The sequence below is a fragment of the Sus scrofa genome, chromosome 12 (assembly GCF_000003025.6).
Source record: "Sus scrofa isolate TJ Tabasco breed Duroc chromosome 12, Sscrofa11.1, whole genome shotgun sequence".
In the NCBI taxonomy this organism is placed as follows: Eukaryota; Metazoa; Chordata; class Mammalia; order Artiodactyla; family Suidae; genus Sus; species Sus scrofa.
In genome coordinates this window covers 59,436,522-59,450,381 of record NC_010454.4, presented here as the reverse complement: position 1 = coordinate 59,450,381, position 13,860 = coordinate 59,436,522, and the positions used below count along the sequence as shown (strand labels likewise).

Below are 13,860 nucleotides of genomic sequence, written 5' to 3'. Positions count from 1 at the left end.
CTCTTCTGGGGAGTCCAACAGGCGCTGGGGGGGGACCTGCGGGTCGGCCTCTCAGGAGGCGCTGGGGCCGCAACCGAAAGGTTTGGGGGTGCGGGTTCGGGGCCACGTGTGAGGTCTCGGGGGCGGGGGCTGAGCTGACCTCGGGTGAACCGGGGTGCGGAGGAGCAGCACGCTGGGTGGGTGGGCGAGGAAGCGAGGACATGGGGCAGGCGGGTCACCGGGTGGACGCAGAGCAGGAGCCGCCGGCCTGGGGGAGGCTGGCGCGGGTGCAGGGACGGGGCCGGGACGGGGAGCGGGCGGGCGGTGGCGCGGAGCTGCCGCGCGGACAGGCCAGGCGGGACCGAGCGGCCCGCGGCGCCGTGAGTTCCGGCCTCTCCTCGCCGGTCCAGCGCGGGTCGCGGGGGCCGCTGGGGGAGCCCCAGAGGCCGCAGGAGGGCGCCGCGCCCGACGGGGGCGGGGTGTCCCCTCGAGGTGGGCTCGCGGGGACGGAGGGGCGCCGGGTCGCAGGGCGGAGCGAGCGCTCGGCCACCCCGCCGAGCTGCGCGCGGGCAGCGCCGGGGACGCGACCCGGCCGGACCCCGCGCAGCCGAGCCCCGCGGCGGGTCGGAGGGGGCGGCGCCGCGGGCGGATCCGGGCGGGCGCGGCCGGTGCGCCGCTCCGCCTTCGCCCCGCCCGGCAAGCCGGCCGGCAGAGCGCGAGCCCCGGGCTCAGAGGCGGCGGGGGACTCGCGGTCCTGGCGCTCGGGGCAGCCCGGCGGGGCCGAGCCCGAGGCGGCGGCCGGGCGGCGATGCCGCTGGCGGCGGAGGACGCGCTGTACATGGCGCTGGAGCTGGCGCTGGCCGCGCTGTCGGTGGCCGGCAACGTGCTGGTGTGCGCCGCGGTGGGCGCCTCGAGCGCGCTGCAGACGCCCACCAACTACTTCCTGGTGTCCCTGGCCGTGGCCGACGTGGCCGTGGGGCTGTTCGCCATCCCCTTCGCCATCACCATCAGCCTGGGCTTCTGCACCGACTTCCACAGCTGCCTCTTCCTCGCCTGCTTCGTGCTCGTGCTCACGCAGAGCTCCATCTTCAGCCTCCTGGCCGTGGCCGTCGACAGGTACCTGGCGGTGCACGTCCCGCTCAGGTGAGGCCCCGGCCCCGTCGGAGTCCGGCCCGCTCCCGCCTGGGGACCCCAGCCCCCCACCCCCGGCGGGCGCGCGGGGCGCGGGAGCCCCAGCCCGCAGCCTGGACCCACGTGCGCCCTGCCGCCCGAGCCCCTCGGCCGCCCGGACCCGCCTCTCCTGGAGGGGACCCGCGTAGGGACAGCTCTGGAGCCCCGGGGTGCGGCCCTGGGCGCCGGCTCCGCGGGGCAGCTCCGGAGGAAGCGGCGCCGAGCGGGCGGACGGGGGCCCGGCGCAGGGCTTTGCGATCACACCCGCTGGGCTCGGCCGAGCGCTGGGAGGCCTGGGGGTGGGGGCAGGTGGGTCCAGGGCACCCTTGGGTGCTGGGGCCCGCTCGGGCGGAAGGACACTACTCACCGCCCGTCTTGAGGCTGTACCGGTTGCCCGGAGTCCTGGGGACACTGCATGCTTAGTGGGGACTCTAATTCCTACACCCCCCCACCCCCCCAACCCCCCGGCCCCCCCCCCGCCACTGCACGCGCCTTATACTTTAAAGAGAGTTAAAGTGCTTCCCGGTTCGCCAAGCCCCACAGCCCGGAGAGCCTTGTGCGTTGTGTAAGCTTGTTTGTTCTTTGCTGCCCGGTCCCAGCCGCTGGCAGAGGGCCCCCCCCCCGGGGGGGGGTTCAGAAAGGTGGAGAACTTTCGGGCTGCTCTTTCTCCCACACTCGGAAGAGGATGGAGCTGGCCCGCAAGGCGATAGGGCCCCAGGTGGGGCTGAGAGCTCCGGCTTAATTGGAAGTATTTAACCTCCGTGTCTGGTGCCTGGGGCCCCTTTGACGTTGGAGTTGGGACCCCTTTGGATTTAGAAGGGAGACGGGAGCCGAAGCCTGGGGGGTAGGTGGGAAGGGGAGGCGTCCATTAATCTACCGAGCGCCACCTCCGAGAGGCCCTGTATATCCTTGCAGCGATTCCAGAGACCAGTCCTGCTACCTGCATCCTGTTGGTAAGGGAGGGATGGGGCTCAGGATGGTACCTCTGGAGTGTGGGAGCAGAAGCCGGACTCAGCCCTGGCCCCGTACCCCACTCTGCTGTCAGTGTGCCAGCAGGGCTGTGGGCAGCGTCACTGTTTGGGATGTGGGCAGAAAACGGACTGCTGTTTCTCAAAGCGGATTCTGCTGGCAGTAAACTGTGTTTGAGGGATTGATGGGGAGAATGCTCCCAGAGCCTCTTCCACAGGCTGACATGTGGAGCCTGCTCCCTGTGGTTTGTGACCTGGGTCCCAGCGGGAGCTGGAGCCTCCTCTGCATGTCTGGGCCCTTCCACAGGCTGCTGTCCTTGGCCTGTGACCAGGGGGCCATGCGTGTCCCATCAGGTGGACAGAGCCCAGGGCTTTCCAAGGCCTGGGGTGGCAGAGTGCACCCGTCTTTTCTCTTAGGCGTCCCTTTCCTGCCGCTCGGCTCTCCCGTGGTCACTTGGTGGCCTTTTGGACTGTTTGCAGCCGTCGCGAGCCCCAGGCCGAGTTGCCCTTCTGATGGCAGCCCCCTGGGAGCCCCTAACCGGGTCCAGAGAGACCTCAGCTGCGCAGGAGTTACTGGAAGCCTCCCCTGTGCCTGCAGAGCAGGAAGTTACACGAAAGTTTAAATCTGTTAGTTCTTGTCTGGGTCTGTGCTGGGTGGAGTCTTGAAAAAAACGGGCGTGGGCGTTTTAAAGGGAAAGAAATGTGAATCACAGGCCCCTAACTTCTGTTTTGCGTTCGATAAGGGCAGGAGGTCAGCATGCGGGCATGCGGCGAGAGGGCCCGGCGGAGAGCCCAGCCCGGCCCTGCCTGCATGAGCTCCCGACTTCCCATCCCGGGGACCGGCGGCTTCTGACCTGCCTCCCCACCCGCCCTCCACCCCTACCCCTGTGCCAGGCCCAGTCTCCTGGGCTGGAGGGGTTCTCATGGCTCCTGCGTCCACCTGTGGCTGGAGCCTGGGGAAGGTACTCTCCTGTTTCAGCACTTCCTGGCCCCCAGAGCAGACTAAACTGCAGACGACAGGGCCCGGGGGGCGGGACCCTCTGGAAGCAGAATCTCTGGGGTTGTGGGGGGTGTCTTTCAGTACCAGTGTGTAACCAGGACTTCTGGTCCCACCAAAGTGTGAGGGCCTTGGGAGGTCCCTTCTGGGCACAGTGGAAATGAACCTGACTAGTGTCCATGAGGATGTGGGTTTGATCCCTGGCTTCGCTCAGTGGGTTAAGGATCCAGCGTTGCCATGAGCTGTGGTGTAGGTCGCAGATGCGGCTGGGGTCCTGCGTTGCTGTGGCTGTGGTGTAGGCCAGCGGCTGCAGCTCTGATTCGATCCCTAGCCTGGGAACCTCCCTATGCCACAGGTGCCGCCCTAAAAAGCAAAAAGAAAGACAAAAAAATGTGAGGGCCTCGGGGAGTCAGGGAGGCTGGGGCCTCCTTTCCCTACTGACTTGGGCCGGTCAGCTCACTGGCTCCAAGGCCCTCTCTGGGGTCACAGATGGGAGTAAAGCGGGAAGTGAGCTGGGGAGGAGGTGTCTCCCCCGTCAAGGGGGCAGAAACCAAGGTGATGGCTGGGAGCTCAGGCGCACTACCTCTTACCTGGGCAAAAGCAGTGCTTGGACTCACCCTGAGTGCCCCCCGGGTCACTGGTGCCCACGGCTCGAGGCCAGAGAGCCCACAGTCCCACGGGTGCTGGTCACCCAGGTGGTTACTAAGCAGGGAAGTTTCCAGAGCAGGAGCAAAGGGGAGCCCAAGGAGATGCTGGAACCACTTCTGCCCCCGTGACCAGGCCCTGCCCTGGGCTCAGGGTGGGGGTGTCCACACGCAGGAGAAAGTCTGCTGTCTCAAGTTCAAGTCTGCCATTCTGATGCTGGCAGAGGGTCTCGTCCCAGTGGTTCCCTGGGGAACGGGTGGGAGGCGGCGAGGTGCAGGGTGCTGGTTGGGTGGCGCTGTCTGCCCGGCAGCTGCTCTCAGTTTACCCTCAGGCCACTTCTGGAGCTCTTCCTCCTCCAGAATCTGACCTTGGCACCGTCTCCCCACCCCCCGCCGCCACCTGGGGTGCTGTTTGACCCGCCTGGGTCTGGGGGGCCTGCCCTTCCCATTCTGAACCCAGTTTTCCTGCACTGTGCTGCTGGTGTGGGGGGCTGAAGGGGGGTGTTTTGGAGACAGGTGGCTAGGAGGGGAGGGCATGTGTCTGTCCCTGGGCGCCCCCCCCCAGAAGCTTGTCTGAGCCTCACAGGTGCACTTTGGGAGGGAGGCCCTGGGGACTTATTAGCAAGACTGTGCCTTGAGGGAAAAGTAGCTTCCTTTTAGCTTCTTTTAGGTGACTAACTGTAGGGTGTTGGCAGAGGATGCAGAGAGGTTTTTAGGAATTTTTTTTTTCTTTTTTTCAATTGAGCTACAATCCGCATAGGATAAAATTCGACCCTGATGTTGCTTTGAAATAAAGCTGGGCGAGGTTTCAGCTCTGGTCTGCCCACCTTGGGCAGTGCCGACTTTCTCTTCCAGAGCTTTCCCACCGAGGTGGGTTGGATGGTGGCTCCCAGAAAGAGGTCCGGGCCCTGACTCCCCTGTTACCGGAAAGATGGTACCGGAGTCCGGGTTCTTTTCATGGAGCCGAAGAATGAACTTGAGAACACACAAGCAAGCGAGCAAAGTCTGTATTACAGGAAAGCAAATAGCCCCCAGCTCAGACACGGAGAAGGGAGGAAGGGTCCCCCTCGCGATTGTTCTGCGGGGGTTTTGTCCCTTAAAGGCGGGGGCACCAACGTGGGGTCCAGACAGCAGTTCTTATGCCCATCGGCCTTGCCCAGTTTCCCTGGGTCCGTCCTTGTCCAGTAGGGGCCTTCGCGGTGGATATTTCCAGGCAGTCGCGGGCTTCCTTTGGTCTTCTCTGCCCCAGACGGGGAGTCGTCATTCGCCTCATTCCCTCTCCGTCGGCTGAAGAGGTCAGCATCACCTGGGGGAAGCCTGTGGGTGTTGCTCTCGGGGACCGTAAGTCACCGACGTTGACCAGTGACCATGTCAAAGAATGTATCGAAGCCCGTGTCCTGCGCTCAGCACCCGAATTACTCCTCTGCCTCCGCCAGAGCCTGAGAAACTAGTGGGGAAGAATGAACGCCGTCCCGTGTGCATCTTGGGAGCAGGTGCTTATCCGGGATGCTCTGGCCGCTTAGAAGAGAGACAGCGAGCCGAAGGGGGACGGGGGTGGAGCGGGCGTCTGAGATGCGGCCGCAGCCTGGGGATGCTTGGCGGCCACCGGAGGCTGGATGAGGCCTGGGAGCCTCTGAGGGAGTGTGCCCCCCACCCCGACACCCTGATATCAGGCTTCTGGCCCCCAGAACTGCGAGAGAATGAATAGTCTAAGCCACTAAGTTGGCGGCGCTTTGTCACAAACGTGGCCCCAGGAGGCCACATGGACGGACTCTCCCGGACCCCAGCACAGCCGCCCTTCCTTTGCTTCCTCCCAGGAAACTTCTCTGTCTTATCCTCTAGTTCCAGGGCCTCCCTTCCGTTGTCACCACGGTGCCACTGCACTGCTCCTGTCAGGTCACCCCGCAGGGCCCCCCACCGTCAAATCCTAGGGTCCTGCTTGGGCCTCGTCGCCCACGTCCTCCTAGCAGCTCGTCTCCTCCTGCTCCATCCGGAGGGCGCCTGGGTCGCGTCCCCTCGCTGGGGTGGAGTCCAACCAGCTGGACGGTGGCCCAGGAGCCGCTGGTGCTGCAGGGCCGGGAGGATGTGGACATGGAGCCCTGAGCCCTGGGGGTGGGAGTGAGGGAGGGTCCCGGGGCCCTGGTGACCAGCGGTCCCTCTGTAGAGGCGGCCACGACGGGACAGGGCGCCTGGTCAGGGTCTCAGCAGCGTGTGCGCGCAATTCTGGAGAGCGTGGGGTCGCCTCTGATCGTGTGGCAGACAGGCGGGTATAAGGGGCAGCGTTCACCAAACTTTCACCCGCAGGTGATCTGTGGCCTCCAGGCCGTGTCTCAACCTCATGCTCACCCTTAGCCCCGGTCACAGCTGGGCTCAGGGACAGGTGTGCTCCGGACACCAGAATATGGGACACGATTGTGAGCAGCAGCCGCTCTTTGCCTTTGTCTGGGGGCCGGGCCCTACGTGTGTCATCTCCATGGGTCCTTGCGACACCCTCCTGGGGCCATGCTGTCCCCTCCCCGCTCCACAGGAAGCCTGGGTCACACGCAGGACGGGGCAAGCCTGTCTCCCCCGAGGGAGGAGCCTGCTCACAGCTTGTGCTCTCGGTCTCGGAGGCTGAGAGCCTGGAGACCCTGCCCGGGGCAGCGGGCACAGGGTAGCGGAGCACAGACGTGCCTTCGCCGAGAGAGATCAGGCGGGAACGGACCGTCGGGGCGGAGGGTGGCTGCTAACGGGGCTGGACTGACCGAGGGGCTGGGCTTCGGCTGGGGCTGGGGGGCTGCTGCCGAGTTTCGTGGGACTGGGAGGGGCTGCCCAGCCTTGGGGCGGGGGTCCTAGCACAGCAGGTCCGGGGGGCGCCTGGAGGCTTGCAAAGCACTTCGGGTTTTATCCTTAAGGCGGTGAAAGCCCTTGTTCTGTCTTTCGAGTTAGAAACCAACCCGTGTGTGAGAAGTAAGCGCTCAAAAGTCCAGGGGGTTCAGGAGGAAGAAGCCAAGTGGCCCCCACCCCGGCCCCTCCCCAGCCGCCCGGGGTCACCCTCTGCGGTGACAGCTGGCTTTGTGCTGCCGTCTCTAAACAGACTCTGCTGGCTCGACCAGGCCACACAAGCCCTCCTGCCTGCCCGTTCCTTCCAGCCTTTCTTAGCTTTTGACTCTTTCCCTGTGGCTCCCAGGTCATCCTCTCTTTTGGGTTCCTGCCCTTTGAGACGGTGGCTGTTAACGTCCAGAAAAGTGAGGCAGGTGTGCCCAACCCACCACCGCCTCCCCCTCCTGCTGTCGCCTTTGGGCGCCTGCCCCACCCCGGCCCCCTGATGGAGGTTCTACTTTCCGAAGGTCACCCCGGCCGCGGTAAAGCGATCGACCCCGGCTCGAAGCGGGCACTGCGGCACGCAAGTCCCCCGGGCTGGTCCCTGTCTCCCAGTTCGCCTGTCCGAAGCCGCTTCTGCTTCTCGGGGCTGTTTTTCGCACCCGCGGGTAGTGAACACACATTTCCAACTTCCCACCGGGAGACTCAGAGGATCTTAGAGGAAGAGCGTGGCTCCTCGTCCTGGTGGCCCTGACGCGGCTTCTTCGCGGCGTGTCACCGAGGGTGTGACCGCCTTCCGGCCCGGTCCCGCCTCCGCCGCAGGGATTCCGCGTGTGTGGTCCCTGCACCATCCTCGGGCAGCGTCTCAGGACGCGGGTCCTCACATGCCAGCTGTGTTCGGTGGTTTGACTGGACGTGCTCTGAGGTTTGGTGGCACGGCTCTGATGCCCAGGCTGCTTAGGAAATCTGCCGTGGGGGTTCTTTTTCTTCTTTTTTCTTGGCCATGGCGTGCAGCAGCTTGATGTGGGCTCTCAGGTCCCAGAGCAGGGCCTGAACCGGGGCCACAGCAGTGAACGCGTCGTGTCCTCCCCACTGGGCCACCAGGGAGCTCCCTGCTGCTTTGCTCCACGGTCTGAAGTTCCCCGAGGGTGGGTGGGTGTTGACTTTCCAATCTCCCCCTTCTGGGGAGGCAGGGGGGCATCTGTAGGTGAAACTTTGCGGTCTGTCTCCATCTCTGAAATCTTGAAAAAGAATTTTTCTAGGAGTTCCTGTCGTGGCTCAGTGGTTGATGAATCCGACTGGGAACCATGAGGTTGCAGGTTCAATCCCTGGCCTTGCTCTGTGGGTTAAGGATCCGGCGTTGCCATGAGCTGTGGTGTAGGTTGCAGACGCGGCTCAGATCCCGCGTTGCTGTGGCTCTGGCGTAGGCTGGCATCTACAACTCCGATTAGACCCCTAGCTGGGAACCTCCATGTGCTGTGGGAGTGGCCCAAGAAATGGCAAAGAGACAAAAAAAAAAAGAATTTTTCTAGATTATCTCCTTACCTCCATTCCCTCTGTGTTTCCTTCCAGGACTCTTTTTTTTTTTGGTTTTTAGGACCACACTCATGGCATATGAAAGCTCCCAGGCTACAGCCGTTGGCCCACAGCACAGCCACAGCCGCACGGGATCCGAGCCGCATCTGCGACCTATACCACAGCTCACGGCAAGACTGGATCCCCAACCCACGGAGCAAGGCCCGGCCTGGAACCTGCATCCTCATGGGTCCTAGTCGGGTTGGTTACTGCTCAGCCACAGCAGGAACTCCTCACCTTGTAATTTCTAAAACGTCTCTGCTATCAGAGGGTATATACATATGTGTGTACACACACACACACACACACACACACACACACACTTGTATCCGTTTGACTAATCTACTGTGGTCTGTGGTTTCAGAAAGAATGAGTCATTCTGAAGGAGTGTATTTTTCTCACAACTTGCAAGCTGTAAAAGTCGTATAAATTCCCTGATGTCGACATAGCCCATTGTCCAGTGTCCCCACTATCCTGATTGTGTTCTGTATAGTTTTTTAAAGGCCAGGCGCCCATGAACGATCACACGTGCATTTCACATGGGCCTTTGGTCTTCTTCAGTCTGGGAGAGTCTTCTTCCCTCTCTTTGTAGACGGCACCTTGTTTTGGGTTCAGTTGTCTCCTTATGATGAGACTCAGGTTGCACACTTTAGGTGGGGACACTGTGTCCGCCTCAGCCTGTCACCGACCCAGGCGCACGCGGGGTCAGCCTGTCCCATCACCTGATCGGGGTTTTGCCCCATCTCATCGCTGGGTTACGCCGTGGGCGCCTGGCTTCCTCACCGGAAGTCTGTGGACCATCTCGCCTGCATCAGCTGTTACCACGTCAACTGGCAATTTTCTGGTTTCTCACTCCTTCCCGCGTATCGTCTGGCTCCTTCTGTAGAAGGAGGTTTACCTTTCCCTGCTCTTCTTACATTATCTTTTAAATACCAGTGGGCTTAGGGCCCAATTTTATTTCCACCTAGTGTGTTACAAGCCCTCCCTGTCACTCACCTCTGTTCGAGTGTTCCCATCGATTTTTTCAGCACTCGCTTAGGTTCTGGCACCAAAAGGTTTTTCCAGGCTCACAGTGTCTCTTTCTGCTTTGGGATCAGCCATTTCTCCAAGGATCCCTGTTGCCTTTCAGCGGAGAACGGCGTTTGGAAGCCAGGCCTTGGGTGGGGGTGCTCCTTGCTGCTCTGGGGCCTCGGTGAACAGAGCCTGGAGAGTTTTGTTTTGCATAATGGCTTGGAAGAGCCCCTGCTTATTACCGTAGCATGCCGCCTCATTAATGGGTGGGGATGACGAGTCGAGCCGATCTTTTGGCAACTATCACAGTAATAACTGGTTCGGGCAAGAATCGTCAATAGGTGATAAAACTCCCTGGCAAAAGTTTGAGGAGGCCTAGGATATTTACAAAGTCTCCTGTACCCACCGCAAAATACCTGTTAATTACAAAGGAGTAGCGGGGGCGGGGGGGAGCCCTGGCGGGCACTCCCATCGCCACGGGACCCAAGGTGCGGTGGCCGGGAACTCGCCCCCCCATGGCTTCTAAGTCCCCGACGCTCTTGACCGTGAAGGCTCGATCTGAAGTGCAGTGGGCTTGAGCCGCAGCCACGGGACGGTGCTTTGGAGGGAGAGGGGAGGGCGGGGTGTCTTCCTCTTCTCCGCTCCGGTTTCGGGCAGTGGCCCTTACTCTCGGGGGTTCCTACTCGGCCTGGAGGAGATGAGAGCCTGGAGCCCCACAACCTTGGGCTGCCCCCGGGTCCCAGCCGAAGTGTGAGACCCACCGAGGAGACTCGCCCCAGACCAGGCTCCAGGGCGCGCTCGGCCTGCACCTGCTGCGCTGGCGGCTTGCTTCCCGCCACCCGCGATCCCATCCCTTGTTCTCGGGTGACCGAAGGGCAGGGGCATCTGCTCCAACCACCATGACCGTCAGCGTGGGCTCAGCTCAGGCCCCGCCAGGCCTGCCCCGGGTGTCAGGCGTGTCTCAGCGCGTGGAGGGAGGAGACACCTTGGGGCCGGAGGGCTGAGGGTCCCGGCCTCCTCAGAAGCCGGCCCGCAGGGAAGCCCTGGCGACCGCAGCCTGGCATCCAGTGGGTGGTGGCACCATCCTTGCCTCTGCGGCCCCACAGCCAGAGCTGTGACCACCTCAGGCTGTGGACACAAAGCGGCGTGTCCTCAAAACGTTCACCACGAATGGTAAATGAGGGGCCTCCTTCCCCCCCAGGCCTGGCCGCCGCCTCCATGGAGCCAAACATTCTTTTTGTGCAGAGGTGGCTGTGCGCGCCTTGAGTGTCTGGCGGAATTCACGGCTGAAGTCGCCTGGGACTTTGGTCGTCCACGCGGGGAGGTTTGTGAGTCCTGGTTCTTCAGCAGGTACAGTGCTGGGCAGGGTTCCTTTCCTCCCTCTGTTTGTGGCATTTGAAAAACCGTGTTAACTTGCGGGGAAGCAGCCCTTCAGCCTAAGAATGTGATACAAGTGCGAGTAAGAGGATGGAGCTCCCTGGTGGCTCAGCAGGTGAAGGACCTGGCGTTGTCACTGCTGTGGCTCGAGTTCCGTGCCTGGCCTGGCAACGTGCACGCGCTGCAGGTTGGCCGAAAGATCCAACTTATTTAAAAAAAAAAAAAAAAAAGTGAGTAAGATGGAGTTTCTGCCGTGAAGGAGCACATGGCTCTGCGGGAGGCTGGTGGAGGGTGCTGTGAGGGTCATGGGGTCCCGGGGGCACAGGGGCACACCTCCCTGCCCCCCGCTGAGGTTCTGCCATGTGGACGGCGGCGCGTGGCGGGCGGCTGGGGAGATGCAGGAGTAGGAGCAACGCAGACCCTGCTTCGGCTCATCTGTGGCTCTGCCCACTCGGGGAACGAGCTCGACAGGCTCCAGGAGGAGAGGAAAAAGCCCTCAGTGACAGCAGAGCCATAGGGGACCTTTGGGGCGCCAGGACCGAGGAGAGAAAAACAGTGCCGGCCTGGCCTCCTTCCTGGGAAAGCTGCACCCAGCCTGCGACTTGGCCGTGGCCGCACCGCCCGCGGCGCCCAACCGCTGAGCCCCCGCTCAGAAGGCCTCTCCGCCGCAGCATCTTGGCACCTACCAGCCTCGCGCTAATTAAAGTTTTGCCAGGATTTCCACTAGGCTTTTTGGGTACATTTTTAACATTCACCGTGGCAGCCTCTAGCCCCTCTGACTTGCCCGCCTGAGCAGCCCGAGGTCTTTTGTTCGGGCTGGAGTCACAACTTTCTGTAGGTTTGAGTGGTCCCTCCTAACTCCATTTTTGCAGAAGTCCTGCTATCTTTCGTGTGTGCGTTTAGAGAATATGTATGCAGTACAGAGTGTTTTGGCAGCGTGTTTGTATTACAGAGGAATGAAACTTGTGGGCGAGACAGAACATAAAGAAAAAAGTCCCTAAACAAGCAGCCGACGATTTGAAGAGCAGGACGGGATTTCGTGGGGGTTCACTCAGTGGTTTGCACCCCCGAGTGCTCTGTGCACAGGCGGTCGGTGCCAAGAGGCCCAGCAGCACGAGGGGGGCTCTGCGGCCACCACTGTCCCCGTTTTTCTGACAGCAGAGCTCAGCCTCTCTCCAGCCAGTCTGGACTGGCCAGGCTTGACGTCCCTGCCCGGGGTGGCCGCCTGTGGGGACCGGCTGCGCTCAGAAGGCCCTGCGAGCCGGGAGTGGGGACTTCCGCGGCTGAGACGGCGGCCTGGTTTGAGCCGAGGGCTGCAGAGCCAGAGGAGGCGGGACCCTGGCCCGGAACGACGCCAGCCCTTGTCCCGGCCCTTGGCGAGCCCGCCTTTCATTACATAACCGGGTGCACGGGGCTCCCTTTGGCGGCCCCCACCCCACCCCGTGAGACTGTTTGGCCCTCGGTCTCCTTGGCTCACAGCCCTTTGTGTGGACAGGGCTGGTCCTGCCGGCAGGGGCCTTTCCCAGGTGCCCCCGTGTGGGCTGGCCATGTCCCCGATCCTTTGGAGTGAAAAGCCACCTGGGTCGCCTTCATTCATTTGGGCGCTGCCTTTCACGGACCTCCCGGCACAAGTGAGGAAGGGACACGCTGCCCACCTTTCAGGACCATTTGGGGACACCCACAGGGCTGCTCTGAGAGCCATGCGTGGGGGGGGGCATGGGGGGGCATCCAGGGGAAAGAGAGAGGCATGGCTGGAAGTGGGAGATACCAGAGACCCCGGGGCCGCCCTCCAGATTCCCACTCAGCACGGGAGCTGGGCTGCGTCCCACCTGTGCCTGGGTCCACGTCTCGTGGGCACTGCCTGTCCTGCCCTTTGGAGCCACGGCTCGTCCCCCTCCCCCTGAGGTCAGCCTGGGCCCACCATCTCTTTGCCGCCCTCTAAGGGCTGCCTGCCAAGAGGGCGGCCGAGGCCCCTTCCTGCAGGTTCCTGATGCCCACGTGGCCGAGTCGGGGGTGGGGGTGGGGGTCCCTGGACTGGCAAGCAGCCTGGGCGAGGAGGGTAGAGGCGTTGGAGGAGAAGGCAGGAGCTGGGCCCTGGCTGGCCGCCCCCTGAGACCCCAGGGCAGCTGGGATTTCTGAGAAGAGCCTTAGGGTCCTGAGCACAAACACGGCTGCTTTTGACAAAACTGGAATCAGAGTAGCTTGGGTTTGGATCCTGACTGCAATTTAGGGACAGGGGTTTCTGCGCCTCAGTCCCCACGTCAGTGGCTGGAGGACGCGCCGGGTCTGGGGTCTGCAGCCCAGCCAGCGGGGCTCTGAGTTTCCCATGTGCTCTGCACAGCGGGGGAGCAGGTGTCTATGATGTGGCGTGTGGCACGTGGTTGGAAGGTGGGTGGCAGGGAAAGGACCTGCCAGTCAAGAGGAGATCAGGAAGGAGAACTGGCTTCAGGTGGAGGAGCAGATGGTGGGCGTTTTTAAGCTTTAAGTGCCACCGGCGCGTTAGACGAAAATGGAGACGTGGCTTTGACTTTGAGCTTGAGCCAAGCCTTGCAGGTCCTCAGAAAAGGACTCGATTTTCAGCCCCATGGTTCTTTATCTCCCCGGCCGGCTGGACCCGGAGTCCCACTCGCCTCTGAAGCACCGCACCCTCTGGGACACCACCGGTCCCCTGTCTCCGCCTCTTCCCTGCCTGTCCCCTCTGCCACCTGGCCTGAGCCCTGCCCTAAGCTCTGCTGCCCTGGGCCTCAGCTGGGACCTGGGGCGCAGCCTTTCTCTGGGTTCCCCCTCCTTTCCAAAGGGGTGCGCCCCCTTCCTCCTGCAGCAGGCCTGACCCTCTAGAGGAGTCCCATGTGTCCCTGCGCCCCCCGCTCCTCCACCCCGTCCCCGGCTATCGTCCCCCTCGGCAGCTACACACCCTGGCCTGCCTCCCACTCTCCCTCGGCCTCTGCTTGCCAGGGTCCAGCCTGTACCTTGTCACCAGAGGTGGCACCGCCCTCCAAACCACGGAGGCCACCTGCCGAGGGTTCCCAGCAAGGCCCCCCGCCCCGTTCCTTCCCTGCTCTGGCCGCCTCCTCCCTCAGGGCGGCTCTCCTCACGCTGCCCGTGGAAACAGCAGGTTCTCGGCCCCCAAACCCGCCCTCCCTGCACCGCCCCCCACCCCGGCCCAGCAGAGGAGTGTCCCCCCAAAGCACTCTGGCCCCCACATCCTCCAGCCCCCTCAGAGCCTTTGCTTTAATAATCTTGCCTTTTTTCTGCATCCTGCCTACTGATGACTTTGATGAGGGCTGACAGCCACCATCCTCGCCGTCTTCGCCTCCTGGCATCGCCCCCTCCAGCA

General features: G+C 62.7%; 1 protein-coding gene across 1 annotated transcript in view; it reads left to right on the top strand.

The window, feature by feature from the left end:
* The window catches only part of ADORA2B (adenosine A2b receptor), a 17,868-nt gene continuing 4,688 nt past the window's right edge, over positions 681 to 13,860 (top strand). Inside the window, exon 1 of the mRNA XM_021066285.1 lies at positions 681 to 1,122. Coding sequence (XP_020921944.1) covers positions 788 to 1,122 — 335 coding nt within the window. The 5' untranslated portion in view covers positions 681 to 787. The remainder of the gene's footprint in view (positions 1,123 to 13,860) is intronic.